At 40.3% G+C, this 16,519-nt stretch overlaps 2 protein-coding genes across 16 annotated transcripts in view; one reads left to right on the top strand and one right to left on the bottom strand.

Moving 5' to 3' along the window:
* Positions 1–2,652, top strand: part of atp8a2 (ATPase phospholipid transporting 8A2) — a 62,490-nt gene extending 59,838 nt beyond the window's left edge. For all 15 annotated transcript variants that reach the window (XM_028434139.1, XM_028434142.1, XM_028434136.1 and 12 more), the window contains one exon: positions 1,197–2,652. In XM_028434139.1, the coding sequence (XP_028289940.1) occupies positions 1,197–1,291 (95 nt within the window). In that variant the 3' untranslated portion in view covers positions 1,292–2,652. The remainder of the gene's footprint in view (positions 1–1,196) is intronic.
* Positions 2,653–4,112: 1,460 nt separating this feature from the next.
* shisa2b (shisa family member 2b) lies at positions 4,113–15,872 on the bottom strand. Its single transcript, XM_028434422.1, has 2 exons — positions 14,992–15,872; positions 4,113–5,841 (listed from the first exon to the last, which is right to left on the bottom strand). Exons 1-2 carry the CDS (start codon positions 15,293–15,295, stop codon positions 5,276–5,278), a joined length of 870 nt encoding a protein of 289 aa, XP_028290223.1. The 5' UTR covers positions 15,296–15,872; the 3' UTR covers positions 4,113–5,275.
* Positions 15,873–16,519: the final 647 nt, after the last annotated feature.

The raw sequence follows: 16,519 nt of genomic DNA, 5'->3' as shown, positions 1-16,519 counted from the left end.
TCCCGGTTAGTTTCCGGGGCCACAAAACTGTGCGTTTTTAATAGAAAAAAATATATGCGTTTGAAAGCTTGATTCATTTACATCACAAAACCGCCCACAAAAAAAATTCATACCTCCAGTTTTAATCGGCACTATTTTCTCTTCCGTTTCCATCAATCCGCGCTGACGTTGACGGCATGTTCCGATAATAGGGTTTACACACTCTAATAGCAACGACGGAAGACTATGAAGTAATAAAAAAAAAATTAGTTGTAGTATGCAAAACATGCGCTTCAGAGATCACGGACGGAGAAGCAACAACTTCTAACTTCATTTGTCATTTAAAGCACATGTATGAAAGCAAAAAATACAACTAAAACTTTTCAAATCAAAGTCAGTTTTATAGGTCATCAATATTAAGAAAAAGTTTTAGTTTCCTGTCAGATGACTTTTCTCGGCCAGTTCTCTTCAGCACGCCAGATTCTATTTACAAAAACTGCAGTTTTACTTTGCAGCATACAGCCGCAGTTCTGTTTTTTTTTGCCTCGTTTGGGCCGTTTTTTTAATTTTATTTATTCACAACTAAGCTGAACGATCACTAAACACACGAAATAACGCAAAGAAACATAATTATTGAAGCAAAAGTTAAGCATTAATTTCAGTGTGGTGCAAGGTAAAATTGCTGTTTTGTCAAGGGATTTTTACGTTGGGTTTATGAACTTATTCATTATGAAATAATAACATTAATTATAAATAACTGACAAATATACTACCATTATTTGTGATAGTTTGTTCAATTTAATGTGTAATTTGCCAGGATTTATGGGGCAATCGGGGCAGGTTTTTTATATTATTATTAGTGATAAAAGAAAATATAGTCTTAACATAATTTTTAATAATAATTTTTCTAATGTGAAGAATTTTAACATGTGAAAAGAACATTAAAAATGATCAATAAATATAGACGATTAAAGCATACATAGTGTTTGTAAATATTATTACTCTGTTGTTAAACGGACTTGAAACTCAAGTGGTAGGACTTGGGTCTTGACTTAGGACTTGAGGGTAAGGACTTGAGACTTACTTATTACTTGCAAAACAATGACTTGGTCCCTCCTCTGAGATAGTAATGATTCCACTAATGAATAAACCATCACTTTTAAATCAAAGACTTTGTTCATTTTAGTTTAAGTTGTAAGTTAACTCTCTCTCTGCAGACGGCTACGCCTTCTCTCAGGAGGAACACGGCGTGGTGTCCCAATCTCAGGTGGTGCGCTCCTATGACACCACCCGCCAGCGCCCCAGCATCTAGCCCCCCCCCCCCCCCCCCCCCACCCCACCCATGAACAAGGCTTGGGCTCACCCTAGCAAAAGTTGTCCGGGTGACAGACTGCAGTGACGCCCCTCACGTCGGGTGGCCGCCCCTTTGTTGCGGCCTTATCGGAACTGTGACGTGCGTCTTCAGGGTCAAACATGGGGGTCGTCGTTGGACCCGGGTGAACGGAACACGTTATTTAAACACAACTAACGCTGCACAGGCATGAGCAATCATATCCATGCACAGCTGGGACGGGCTGGACTCAAACTGCTACTCGCTCCTGTAGAACCTGCCCCCCCACCCCCCCCCCCCCTCCCACGGGACCGTTTTTTTTTTTTTTTTTTTTTGCCTGTGCCGCCGTGTGTTGGAGTGTGCGTGTAAGTTCCAGTGCGTCTGTATCTGCCTGTGCATGCATGTCTGCACGCCATGGTGCTCCCGTGTTTGTGTGCATGTCCACGTGTGTCCGCTTCTCCATCATCTCCCACTCACGCGGCGCCTCAAGCTCATCTGTCATCACACGCCGACGCAGAACGGGGACGTCAAAATAAACGCACAAACGCTCTCATACATCCAGACGCAGAGAAGTGGAGGGAGGAGGAGGAGAGCAACGTGTTGACTGAGAGGTCCTGCATCGAGCCGCAGAGATGTTACTGAGGTAGAACTGAACCATCGCCCCGCTGAAGCCCCTCCCACCACATCCATATCTGCTCATCTCATAGCTGATCTGCAGCCGCCATGTCTGTTGTCTTCTGCAGCTGATCCCCTCATCTTTAAAAAAAAAGAAAAATTAACTTTTTCCTATTTCATTTTTGCTATTCCGACTGCTCCTGTGATTCCTGATGCTAACTGGCTAGCTTCCACAGCATGCCTAGCATCAGCAATTTCTTCCTCAGTTATGTTGGATTTTCACTTTAACCAGACTGAGTTTTTTTTTTTTATATCACTGAAGTTGACGTGTGTTTATTTTTCCTTTTACACAAGGCCTGTTTTTGTACTCATGTTGTAGAGGAAGCATTATACTTGAACTGGTCCAAATAGACATCCAGACGGGATTGGACTAAGACTTCTGTTTATCTGGGATTTGTCTGAGTGTCCATTGTATGTGTGTTCTGTGCTTAAGACACTCTGGTTTCAGGAATGCAAGTGTGTGAGGGGTTGGGAGAAAGTGCGGGGAGCGGGGAGTCCATCCAGGTCCTTATCATTAAATCTAACCAAATCCCAGCCTGATCTCATGACTTTTTGTGGTTTGTTTCGAGAAGCTGTAGAGTTCCGCTCACCATGAACAGTGTTGGAGCAGATGTAGCTCCAGGGAAGTTGGTTTCATTCTAAAATTAAAGCAAAAAAAAAAAAAAAAATACGGATGGAAAGGCGAGTTTGATTCTCTCACGCTCCCTTTCAAACTCAGGAGAGTCGCTGCAGATGGAATATTAGCAAATTAATTTATCCCACCACCTATAAGCCCCACTTCCACCCACCTTCCTGGATGTGTCCCAGTCCAAACCAGCTACAGCTGCTGCAGTATGGAGAATCCATCGGGCCAGGAGCAGAAGTCAGAGAGCCGTTTGTGCTTTTCAAGTCCTCCCCTGTGGCTTTCCAATGGCTCCGCTCCACTTTCCACATTATACTAGAGTCGACTTTTTCAAAGCAGAGGGCCAAACCTGGGCCTCCTCCACACCGTGGGCTTAAACTCTCCATTGTTGTGGCTGCTGATTTCCTGTCTTGTGTGTGGCAGCTATTTGCTCTGTGTCCAATGTGGGAGGTCGAGCTGTCTGTGGATGTGTGTTATGTTCCTATTAACTAAAGTATGTGTGTCTTTGTCTGCATTTTAAGGGGATTACAGCCACTGTTCAATACACACACACACACACACGGACGTTCTTACTGGTAAACCATTAGTGTTAATTTGATATAGTTTTAGTCAAAGCTTTTTTGACTAAAATGCAACATAGTTTTAGTCAAAATTCAGTTGTGTTTGGGTGCCAAAATAGGAGGAGTAACGTTAATGGACGAAAATGAAAGTTTTATAGGATTCCAGCAGTTACTCAGAAATAACAGACAATTGTGGTTTTGCTTCCAGGCTTAGCCCCGCCCAACAAAATATGTCACAATGTTTACAAACAATCAAAGGGACTATAAATCTGACTAAAATATAAAGCCTGATATTGGGGTTAATGTTTGTAAAATACAGATAGATTTGATTTGATCAACACATCATCAAAGACAATAACCTCCCCTCCTATTGGACCATTTACCAGCTTGTCCCGCCTTCCACACAACAAAAGTATTTTCGATTGATACCTTCCAAAAATGAAACTTGTTCAGATCGGGTTTTGTCTTATGTGAACTTCATAGTTTAGTTTTTGTTAGTAGATGAAAAGTTTTTGAAATCGTATGTTTATTTTTTAATTATTTAGTCTTGTTCAGTGGTTCCCAACCGTTTTCGGGTTGTGACCCTATTTTGACATGACAAATGTCTGGTGACACCAGAGACATTTTTATTTTCAAGGATTAGTTTTTGATCATGTTTATTATTAAAGTGTGTTAGAAATACAGAACAGCCAGGATTAGTGCACAAAGTGCACCACCTCATATGTTTCTGCTGCATTTTTATGCAGATTTAACTAGATTTATATTTGAGAAAGTATAGGATACAGTTATATTTTATTGTGTGATTCAAAATAAATTTTTTACCAGATTTTTTTTTTTTTTTTTTAACTAGACATTTCAGGTGACCCCACGTGGGACGCCGACCCCAAAGTTGAAAATCACGAACACTGCCTCTTGATGTTGACTTCAATTGCAAAATAATAGAAAATTCTGTGTTCAAGTGTTTATTTTTCACTTTCATATGAAAAACAACAATTCATATGACTCAAATATCAAAGCGAGCTGCTCGGATAATTTTCATCATTTTTTTTTTTTCCAAAGGTGCACCCAAGCTGCCCACTGTCCCACAGACATTGTGCTCGGAGGTACGGAAGAGACTGCACTGCACGCTCAGTGGAGCAGCACATTCCTCAGGTTGCATGTTCCTCAGTTAGCAGAGAAGCAAACATTAGTTACAAAATAATAATAACATTCAGCCAATTTGGATTAAAGGACTAATAACTGGCTCTTTTGTGCCATTTAAAGTGGAAAATAATGAATCAGAGCTGCTTTGAAGCTGCCAATGCAATGAAGTGTGTTGGTATCACACACACACACACACATACACACACACTTTTCCTTTGACTGGAAAGAAGTGAAGTGGCAGCTGGCAGGGAGCATTCAATCACACTCACACTTCCAATAAGCCTGAGGTGAATATTGTATTGTTTCCACTCAGGCTTTTTCTGCTTTCTCTCTCTGTGGGTGGTTGGAGGACGGTGTAGTTTTGGGTGGAGCGTCACACTCCTGTGTCCTGTGTTCACTTCATTAGAATTTAAATGGCCTATAGGGGAAACTCTGACTGTGTTTCACATCACACCACCTGCGTTTCCCATCACAGTCACTCACTCCACACACACGTACAGTACAAACATCCATCAGCCCGCTTTCTTTCTCCATACTTAGAAGACAAACACTAACAAACAAGCCGCTCACCGTCCTTCGACAGCACAGATGTGCACATGTGGTCATAGTTTTAGTTGCTCAAATATCCTATTTTCTCATATTGTCTGTTGCTGTAAATCCTCCAGGCATCACTCCCCAACACATAAAGCCAACAAATCTTATTCTCAAACACATCCATTGCAAACACAACCACATGCAGGCTGCAGTGAGCTGTGCCTTGTTACCCAACTGGGCTGCAGAACCCTTCAGATGCACTTTTATCTTTGCATCAAGACAGAGAGATGTTTATGCATTGGTCCAAACCTGTCACAGTACAGCGAGCCAGAAGGCAGCATATTAAACAGACACAGAGCAGAGGAGGGGCTTCTTCATGTGGCGTCAAGGTTCAACTTCAGCAGTGATGGAGTGATCTGCTGTTGGCCTTCATCACACTGTCACTGGAGGGTATTTCTGCTCACAGGCGACACTGGACCCTACAGTGGGAGGAGGGCAGGGGGACTGGAGGGGACGGTAGCCCCCCTGGGTGGGGTCCATGTAGGTGGCAGCGGGGGACACAGCATGGGCATAACCAATGTACTGCGGGTGGAGGAACTGTCCTTGGTGTGGCATGATCTGCGTGGCCTGCTGACAATTAAGCACCGAGAAGTTAGTGGGCATGTTGACAAAGACGCTGGCGTCAGGGGGCAAACAGCAGGAGGCCTGAGCTCTCATCATAGGGGGCGGGGCAGGGCGAGGGGCCGCAGGGGGCGCCGAGGAGCTGGAAGAGGTGGCAGTGCTCGACTGTCGGGATGACGATCCTCTGGAGGTGTTGGCCATCATGGGGATGGTCTCCAGGAGGCGGCCGCTGCTGGTTCCACTTCCTGTGGCCCCCGTGGTGGACAGTTCCTGTTTGGGTCGTAGGCAGCGACAGCAGCACACGGCGACCACTGAGCCAACCAGGATGAAGGCTACGAAGACTGAGCCCACAATCAGGAAGGGCACGTATATGGGCACTGCAAAGCAAGAGTGGGGGGCAATTAAAAAACATTTTCAAAACAGGGTTAGATTATGACAACATCCCCCTACGGAAGTACCAAGTCAGTATATTCTGTGTTCATGATTATAGTCCCTGAAAGAAGATCTAGAATAGATCTATATATTTTATTTGTGTTAAGGTTTCATTTATTCAGAAAACTGTTTTACATAAAATTTTACATTGATTTCTTGACATATTTTGATTGTCAACTGCCAGTCTTCTTCAGAGGCATCTGGTGATCGATTTGATATTTCCTTTGATGTTTCCTTGACTTCGTCTTCTTGGAGTTAGGTTGTTGGGGAATGCAGCCCAAAGCAGGTGGTAAACTCCATCAAAGGCAAAAATGTTGCACCTTTTTGGATGGTGGGAGAAACGCGGAAGTCCAGAAAACATAAAAGCGATCAGCAGATTCCTCTGAAAAAGACTGGCAGTTGAAAGTCGAAACATTTCAGGAGATGAAAGTAAATGTAATCCCTATTTAATCAATAGTTTATTATTTACTTATGTACATCTTTTTTTTTCTTTTCTTTGTTTTAGTTTGTTCTTTTCATTCAATATTCTGGAGCATCTATATATATATATATTAAAAAAAAGCAATTCCCCCAGAGATAAATAAAGTATATCTGATTCTGATTTTTCAAAAGAAGACTGAATTAACTTGCTATAATTATGTTTTATTTGTATTTAATCCTTGTATATCTATTTAATCTTCTATTTACACATCATAACACACACAGACACACACACTCTGCACATCCCTCCCTGCAAAGGCTGTGAACATGGTGGAAACTGAATTTTCCCCAAAACTGAGCAATAAAGCCATGCACATTTGATTTCAACTTCATAGTACCCAAGGAAAAAAATGTAGCTTTGCCACCAAATCCCAGTAATATCAATCAGTTGCTCACATCTGGTCTTTGACCTCCTCAGTTCCCACATGTGAGAGAAGATTAGGTGAAAGTAACAAAAACGAGTCCAAACTGGAGTGGGAGACTGGGTGGAGGCAGGCTTTGGTGAGTCCACAGGGAGTCTCAGGCTCTCATTAGGAGTTATTAACTTTGTTTTGATCACTTTTAATCCTCTGCACCCTACTGTGTCTCCAAGCCTCCACAAACACTGTGTGTGGAACCTGTGCTTGTGTTCATGTGGACGTTTTGCTCGCAAGGGACGAGGACATTCCTGAGCTCGGCTTCCAGATATTTGTGACAAGTGTGTGTGTGTGTGTGTGTTTTTTTTTTCCTTCTTCTGCTATTTATGACTTAAGCCTTTGAAATGAAGTTCCTTGGGTTGAGCTTGAGAGCTTGAGTGCTTGGCGTGTGCTTAGAGAATGGTATTATAAAGTGGTCTGATTTAAAGTCGCTCGATAGCGAGATATCCAAAGCCTTTAAATCAGAGGATGGAGCCAGCTCGTTCTCCCTGACCTTTTCTTTTCCTTTTGTTTGAAACAGCAAATCATGCTCATGCGGCTCCTACAGCTCCACCAATCAGATTACGATATGACCAGTTGAGGCGTTGCTTGAGCTCAGGTAAAAGCTTTGACGTTTTTACACGCACGGATCTCAGTTTCACTCAGTAAATCTAAAATGAGCTGGAGAGTCTTCAGAGGAGAAACTCGATCAACAATTCGTCCACTCTCCAGCTTTCGTACTCTCACAATTTGGCCAAACATCTCAGAGAGACGTGAACATTTTTGGCTGGATGAGGACGGCACCTAACAATGAGGTCACTAATGAGGTGTTCTCCTCATTCCCATGCTCACCGCTCACAAACGCCTCACAAACACAAAAAACCTCCGTGTTACATTATAAGTGATTAGTTGTGTTTTATTGTTCCTGCAGGGTGTCGTTATTTCCCCGCTTTGAATGTGCCCGAGTGTTACGAGGTGGTGTAACTGTACGCCAGAGACCAAGAGGTGGCAACTGGCTCCGGTTTCCTTTTGTCTGTGGTCTCTTTGAAACACAACCGTACCACTTTTAAATCAAACACTTCGAAAATGTATATCAGAAGTGGGCGAGCATTAAATGGATTACTGAGTGAGGTCATTCATTGGCAGACAACCCTGAAGTCCTGGGAACAGATGATATGAGCCAAGGAGTGATGAAACAAACCAGGACCTTGACCCACGTCCTTTCAACGTTAAGTGGTGTGAACTTTGGAGGCCAGCACACCCTCACAGGGAACAGGCTTTAGGAGGAGAATCAGATTCCCAACATACAGGAGCAGGAATGTTACCTAAAGCTCTCTGTCCTCGTTCCTTTGTCCTGCTTTGGTGAACACCAGACTAAGGACTTCTTAGATTCACTAGAACAGTGGTTCTCAAACGGCTCAAGTACCTTTTCTCTTACTTTTGAATGCAAGTCCCTCCTTCTGTCTGACTACATTTTGATCAGAATTCTGTGAAAAAAAACATCTGTAGAGCATAATAATGGCATAAATGAGTGAGATTTTAAAGAATCAATTTTGTATATAAGTGAATGAAATAGTATTTAATATTTTTATAGTTTTTATCATTTGTCATTTTGTGTATTTTGTTGTTGTTTGTTCTCTTTAGTTTGTCATTTTTGTGAGTTGCTGGTAATATTTAGTAAGATTATTATTTAAAAAAAAATAAATAAATAAACATAAAAACCCAGACTTTTAATGCTGTCATTTGTTAATTTTCCTCTCTCTCTCTCTCTCAAGTACCCCCTGTAGTGCCATCGCATACCCCCATTTGAGAAACACTGTTCTATGAGGTTTGTTCACAAAGTCAACCTAAACACACTAACTCACGCCTTACATCTAAAAATGTATTAGTTTTAGTCTCTAAAGGCATTTCTGTTTTATTCTAACCAGTATTTATTTATTCATTCATTCAGTTGAGCAGTGTTTTACAAACTTATTTTACATATTAACAAAACTAAAACAATTGTGCTCAAATGGAGCAGAAAGAAGTTCAAAGAACTTATAAAAACCTACCCCTAAAATCTAAATCAAATGTCACTGTTGACAACAGTTTACATATAGAAGGTCCTACAGTATAGGTTCAATCCCTGATATGAACAGATGTGAAAGTAATGGATTACAAGTACTCACGTTACTGTAACTGTGTAGCTTTTACGGGTACTTGTACTTTTTTGAGTGTATTTCTAAATCAGTAATTTTACTAAATATGTTTTAAAAGAAGTAAAGTAATTCATTGCATTTCTACACCCAACCGTTACTGAGTGAATTTGTATTTTTTATGATTATTTTTGTATTTCCATTTTATAGTTTGAACATAATCCATGTGATCGACGGATAAGTGAAAACTACAAAAAATGAAATGACCAGACAACAACCAAATGCAATACATTAGAGCCGACCAATCAGATTAAACGTAACGCACAGCGCTAAAACAGCATTGAATGGAGGTTATTTTCTCAGAACATCACCAGTAAAATAACTAAAAATAAATAAACGTTTTTTTTAGCTACTTTTTACTTGTACTTGAGTATTTTATGTATGACTTACTTGTGCTTCTACTAGGATATATCAATACTCTACACTTCTGGATGTGGATACCTAATGTCTTCCCTGTGTGAAGTTTGCATGTTCTCCCTGTAAATTCATGCATGGCTTTTCTCCAGGCATTCTGCTTTTCTCCCACCAACAAAAAGCATGCCAAATTCAGTGTAAAATCCTCATGGCCTGTATTGTGCACAGAGGGAGCTGGTCTATTCCTTTACATCACATGACCCTGATCATGTGGTGCAGCCTGGTTCAAAAAATGTCTTGTTTTTGCATCATCTAAAAAGATGCACAGGCTGAGGCCTAGAATCGAACCACCAGCAGAGCAACAATGCTAACACAGCGAGCAGCCGACTTTATTTTGTTCTAATGAAGTAAATTCAAGTTGCATTTGATCCTGTGGAGTCACTTCTCTTAATATTTTTACTGCATAAATAGTGGTTTCAAAAATTCTTTAAATCCTTGCACAAATCTGCCTTTTGGCATGTTAATCCTGAAAAGAAAACAGAGGCTTTAAAGCAGGGGTCTAACTAACTCTTGTTAGTTCAGGGGCCACAAAAACACCCTATTATTAATCTCTGGTGAGCCAGATAATTTTTATGTTTTCTAACTACAAAATTCCTTTCTTTACTGAGCATTAACTAACAAATGTTGGCTACAAATCAATCCTGAAGCAATAGAAATATGAAAAGTGCACATGTTTTATCATGTGAATAATTTTCTAAATCTCTGTAATCCCTAAAAAATGTAAAATGTATAATAATAATAATAATAATAATAATAATAATATATTTTTTTCAGGTTGAGCCTCAAGCTTTAAACTAATAAAAATATATTTATTATGAGACCATTATGTACAAACATTTGTAGGGTAAACCTATTTAACATTTACCAAATAACTGTTTAAATGTAAAACCCTAAAATCAGTTTTTTAAAGTCGAAAAAGCAAATTAAATACAAAACTGTTTGACGTCTGAATTAAAGGTAAATCTGGCTTTTTTCATCAGTTTCGTGTGCATTTGCTTATGATTACATGCACAAATACGAGAGTAAACTTTAACTTTAAAGGTTGTAGTTATATACAATAAATTTAAACTTTAAAAAAAACACTAAAATACTTAAACATTGGAGATCAATGCAGCTCTGTTCATATAAATATGTTCTCATTTTGCTTAATATTTTCTCCTGAAAGTGTCTTGAGATGCAGAACGCAGATGTTTTGAAAATCTCAGAAACAAAAACCACCTGTAATTAAGGTTTCTTGTATTTTTGTTATTGATGTTCAAAGTAATCAATTGAATTTATGTCCAAAACTAAAGCTATTTGAGCACAGCATACAGTAAGTATATATTTTACCCTCTGTTTGCCTTGCACAAACCGTACTCTATATTTAAGTAACTGCACCCACTGCAGTGGTTTCATCTGATCCATGTGGTTACTTAATCCACTTGGAATATATATGTCAGGTCAAACCCAATCCAAGACATTCCCCGTATTTCAAAGGATTTCATCCCTCGTCCTGTTGCTTTGAGCAGGTTTTAAGCAGTGAAATCCCTTCCTGAGCAGTTGGACGGCTGCTATTGTTCCCGTCACTGCTCCACACCTGTTGCTGTGCTTGAGTTGTGGCAGCCATGGCCCATGATGCAGCTCCCTGCCTGCTATAAGCTTAGCTCTACTCTCGCTGTCTCCTGGGTTTTCTCCTGTTCCTGCACACCATATGTTTCTTCATGTTGCATTAATAGTTTCCTGTCTGTTACTCTCTGACACTGTGCCGTGTTACCTTTTTTTTTTTGGTGAATCAGGTTGTAAAAAAAAAAAAAAAACACACATTTTTCTCAGAAAACAGAAGGAAAAAAACCCCTTTCTGTGTTTTCTTCTGGCTGGAGGCCAATGAATGAAGCGAATCCATCTCTTCCTGTTGTGATGAAAACATGATAGCATTAGCAAATGATGGAATATGGCTGGGAGACCAAAGTGGGCATAATCCTCCAGGGAGCGATCAAACTGGCCTGTGTTGCTTTTTGCTGACATGTCAGTATTTCCCAGTTTCAGGGAGAATCCATATCGACTTGTTGACTTTCTATTTGAGATATGATGCATCTTGGAGCCATTTATGGTAGATTAACTTAGAGGAATGTAGGCAATGATGCATGAGGGGCTGGAGTTGGGAACAAAGATTGTACTGTAAACTAATCCAAGAAGAATTGGAAAATAGAAGCACAGTTTTGTCTATATCAGTGTTTCTAAAATGGGGGTACGCGTACCCCTCGGGGCACTACAGGGGGCACTTGAGAGAGTGAGAGCGAGTGGCAAATTAACAAATAAAGTGTCAGTCTTGGTCTCATCCAAGCTTGAGATGACGGTTGAAAAAAACTATAGATCTATTCAGGAGCCACGAAATCAGTGTTTTCAACCTTGGAGTCGGGGCCCCATGTGAGGTCGACTGGAGTTTAAATGGGGTCGCCTGAAATTTTAGAAAAATTAAGATCAATTTTTTGACATTTTTGATTATTATTCTTTTTTAGATTAAAACAGCACACAATCTTAAACAACTGTATGTCTATATATTCACTTTGTGAATCTAGTTCAACTAAAATTCAGGGGGAAAAAAAATCTGTGCTGTCTTTGGGGTCGCCACACATTCTTGATATCAAAATGGGGTCACGATCCAAAAAAGGTTGCGAAACCACTGCACTAAATACTGTTTCTTTCCACTTATTTACAAAATTAGTGTCTTTAAAATGTGTGTTTTTTTTTTTTTTATCACTTTTTTAGCCCATCATTTTGCTCTTTAGTTGTTTTTAAATCGTTTGTAAACAAAATGTTGTAGTCGGACTAAGGGGGTCCTTGGATTCTGAAATAAGAGAACAGGGGGGTATTTGAGCCAAAAAAGTTTGAGAACCACTGTTCTAAATGATGATTCTCTTTAAGTGCGTAAAGGGATTTGAAAGCATGGACACACATATTGGACACAGGAGCTGCTTGACAAGCCTGCAAGGAAATGATACATAACACAATTTGTATTTTTTTATGAACAGAGCTGTCAGCACCTCTGGTGAAGAACTGTCCAAGATCCGGTCAAGTCCAAACCTGATCCCCGTGAGGACGGCCTGATCCAAGCCTGGCCCCACTCCTCTATACAGAACAAACACGGCTATGTACGAAGTGCAGTGGGATAGCAGAGATTACCATTTGTGAGTGAGTGTAGTTAACTGGTTTTTTGGGAGCGTTGCCTCTGCTGTCTCCAGTGCAGCTGTCGTTGCCAAACAGGAAGTCAGCAGATGAAGCCGGTGACAGGAAGACACAGTGAGTCTGCAAACTGAGCCTTGTAACGGCGCCCAGGTTTGAGTATCATACTTAAGCTTCCCCCACTGAGCACTTGGTATATCCACATGTCTGAGACTGAATGATGTCATGTTCCCAGGTTTATACGGTGTTCATCATTTCAGGCAGTTTGAGGAAAGAAGAAAAATGCATTTCAACAATGCACTCAGCAAAGCAACAAGACAGATTTCAGCTTCCAAGAATGAACCCCCCACATGTGGAAACAGAGCTGATCCACCTGTGTGTCTCCCAGGGGAGGAGCTAGAAGATGGACGATGCACCTGATTGGACAAAGGTGCAACCCTGGCTGTTTGATTGGTCCCTGAAGGATGTGCATTTAAAAGTGGAATAAGATGGGCAACTTTTATCACAGTGGGAGCCACAAAAAAACTTTGATTGTATCCTACACAAGGGTAACATTATCAACATTAACGTCCACAATTAGAATAATGACCAATCTGTGCATTAATAAAGGAAAGAACAATGGCTGTGTTTTTATTTTTATTTTTTAATTGTTGATGTTTTTGCGTGTTTTAAAGTCATATTGTGTATTTCTGTTGTCATTTTATGGGTTTTTAGAGTCCTTCTGTGTATTTTGTTGTTCTGTGTTATTTTTTGTATTTTTTCAATGTCTTTTTGTGCATTTTTCTGTACTTTATTTATTTTTATTTTTTTATCTTATGTATTTTTGCTGTTGTGTATGTTTCTGTCATTCTATGTTGTGTTTTTGGAGTCATTATCTGCCTTTATTTTGGGGGCTGCACAAAATTAGACCCAGGGCCACATGTGCCCCCCCCCCCAGTTGACTATGTCTCGTGTGGATTGAAAGGATCTATTTAAATATGTGGTAATTATATTTTGTCCTTTCGTCCAAAAATCTGTAGCATTAGCCCTGTTAGCCTTAGTGTGGAAATTAGCCCACAATTCTCATAAACACATCATATTATTTACTTATTATTAGTATTTGTATCAGGCTGATAAAGCCTTTTCCACCATGTGACCACTCCCATGTGTTCAGGTTCCTCTGGTTTCTCTATGTTTCACCTACTGTACATCAAAATCCCAGTGCAACAATAACAAGTCTGTAATTAAATACAAAAAACAGCTTTTAAATGCTTTGGTTCTTTGGTCTCGTGGCTTATAAAACAAACAGTGACTTATGTTCTTATAGTGAAATAATTACAAGTCAATCAGATGTTAATACTGTGACTATTAACCTGTTATTTACAGTAAAGGTGTGATTTAGAGGAAGCTTTAATTATTTTTGTACACACAAAATCAACTCTAATCCTCCCTATTGTTTTTTTTTTTTAAAGTGTGTGTGTGTGTGTGTGTGTGTGTGTGTGTGTGTGTGTGTGGACTGGTCTTGTGTTTTTCTTTGATTGTGTGTGCTATCCCTGTGATTTGACAGCTATTCAATCTTCAACAGTGAAAAAACAAAACTCTCTGGTTTAATGATCTGATTTGGAACTTATTGTGAAACTGATCGAGAGCTTGCCTTGTTGAATAAAACCTCGACATATTCAAAAAGAAGACCAAATGAACTTGCTGGAATTACTACCAAAGCCAAGCACACATCAAAGTGATCAGCAGACGCCTCTGAAGAAGACTGGCGGTTGACAATTGCAACATAAAGTAATTTCCTGAAAAAAAAGTTGTGTGAATAAATGAAACCTTCATATATGATCATTCTGGACCTTGTCAGACGTGCTGCCTTAAAACCACATCTCACATAATGATTATTATTAAATTAGTCACTAATACTTCATTATTAGGCATGCTTTTTTTTTTTATAGGCTCTGATTTCTAATGTGCATCCTCTAACACAATGCTTCTCAAATGGGGGTACGTGATGCCAGAGAGAGAGAGAGAGAGAGAGAGAGAGAGAGAGAGAGAGAGAGAAAGCGGAAAATTAGCAAATGAAAGCATTTATATTTATATATAATAAAAATATGTGCTTTATAATGTTTATTTTTTTAGTTTAAAATGATAATCATAATAATGATGATGAAATTATATTGATTAGAATATCATCAGGCATGAAATGACCAGAAATGCTCCAATCTATAATAATAAATCTATTCAGGAGGCACTAAATACTGCTTCATTCACTTATTTACAAAATGGAAATCATTCATTCCATCATTATGTTCTATAATTTAATAATATTCTGAACAAAATGTTGTAGTTGGACAAAGGGGGTACTGTACTTGATTTTCAGAAAAATAGAGAAATAATGGACCAAAAAAAGTTTGAGAACCACTGCTCTGGCACCTGCATTCCCAGTATGAAACACTACTGCTGGTTCCTGTACCTGCACTGGAGTCCCTGTCCTCTTTGCTCTCCGCCCCGGGCTCCAGGGCCTGTCGGTCGTTGTCACAGCTGCCCTGGTCCAGCCGTGCGTCGGTGCTGGAGCAGCAGTAGCGCAGCTCGCACTTTCCACAGCAGATGATCGCGTCCCCGGCATCGATCTTCTCCGGGCACTGAAAGCCCTCCTTCCACACACCCTGTGAGTCCTGCCAGCCGTGACAGTACTCTCCACTGGCTTTCACGTCAATGATGACCAGCAGAAGAGTCACAATCACGGTGACAGACACCGTGAAACCTCCGACGCACATTGTCGGCCGCACGCTGACGTACAGCAAACGAGCCCGATTTACTCTGTTGATGAACCCAGTTGAAGGTTTGGATCCAGTGGGTGAAGGTGGTCGAGGGGGTCCGGTGGAAAAGAGGAAGCCACAAACTTCCGAAAGGCTGTCATTTGTTGGGTAAATCCCGTGCGTAAATCTGATCCAACGTCTCCAAAAGTGACCCACGGGCTTGATTATCCAACAAACAGATAATTTACTCCACTTATACACATTCAAACTTTGGTATATCCAGGTAGAGGTGGGGGAAAAAATCTGTTGGCGTCTCCTCCTCGTTCTTCAAATAACTGTTCGCGGAGATGCCAAGAAAGCAACACATGCAGTCTGATCCTTGGACGCACAGCAGCTGTCAATCCACAGAGCCCTCACCCACAGCCCTGTGCGTAAAGATAACGTTTCACACGTCTGTGGCTCGGTGTGCATTGTTGAGTGTCACTGGTCTGTCACCGCTGAGCAGAGCTGCGTCCGCCCCTGTCAGTGCCACAGAGGAGAAGAAGAAAAAGAAGGACGGAGGGCGTGCGGAGGAGTCACAGTCAGAGGCTGAAGGGCTGATGTTTGACGCGTAAAGCATGAAGTTCCCTTTCCAGCCTCAGAAATATGCCAAAAACAATGACATGATGAAACCTTTACCTCCCCCAAATTAAAGAGTTAGTAAAAAATTGTGTAAAATGCCATGACACATGTTGTACTTTGAGAAAAGTTCACCTTGCTTGCTTTTATTTTGAAAAAAAAAACTAACTTTAACCAGAGTGTTTTTATATCTTTTAATTTATATCTATCTATCTATCTATCTATCTATCTATCTATCTATCTATCTATCTATCTATCTATCTATCTATCTATCTATCTATCTACAAACTTAAAATCCACAAAATGCTTTTATTTTGAAGTTGATTTTTAACAGGTGACATTACTTTTCTTGGTGTAAAACTGTGTTTAGACCCTTTGGTAACTTTGTGCTGCTGAAGCTGCTCATGTTGGTAAAAGTTTAACCATCACCATGCATGAGATACTTTGTGTGCACTAGAAACAAACAGGATTTATGAGTTTGCAGCGCCATCTAGCGGTGCATTTACAGGATTTCTTCTTTGCAAAATAAGCTGTTTGGAATGCGTTAAGACCAACAAAAACTCCCAAAACACACAAAATGACTGCATCAACACACAAAGCAGCCGAAAAATGTGCAAAATGTCG

This window comes from Gouania willdenowi, chromosome 20 (genome assembly GCF_900634775.1).
Source record: "Gouania willdenowi chromosome 20, fGouWil2.1, whole genome shotgun sequence".
In the NCBI taxonomy this organism is placed as follows: Eukaryota; Metazoa; Chordata; class Actinopteri; order Blenniiformes; family Gobiesocidae; genus Gouania; species Gouania willdenowi.
Note: the sequence above shows the minus strand (reverse complement) of the source record. Positions and strands in the feature narration are given on the sequence as shown.

What these genes read in the sequence shown, in the direction of transcription:
- shisa2b (XM_028434422.1), bottom strand. Translation starts at nt 15,295, where the DNA reads ATGTGCGTCGGAGGTTTCACGGTGTCTGTCACCGTGATTGTGACTCTT. An exon ending in GGACAGGGACTCCAGTGCAG is followed by an intron (nt 5,842 to 14,991) that starts GTACAGGAACCA and finishes CTTGCTTTGCAG; the next exon opens with TGCCCATATACGTGCCCTTC.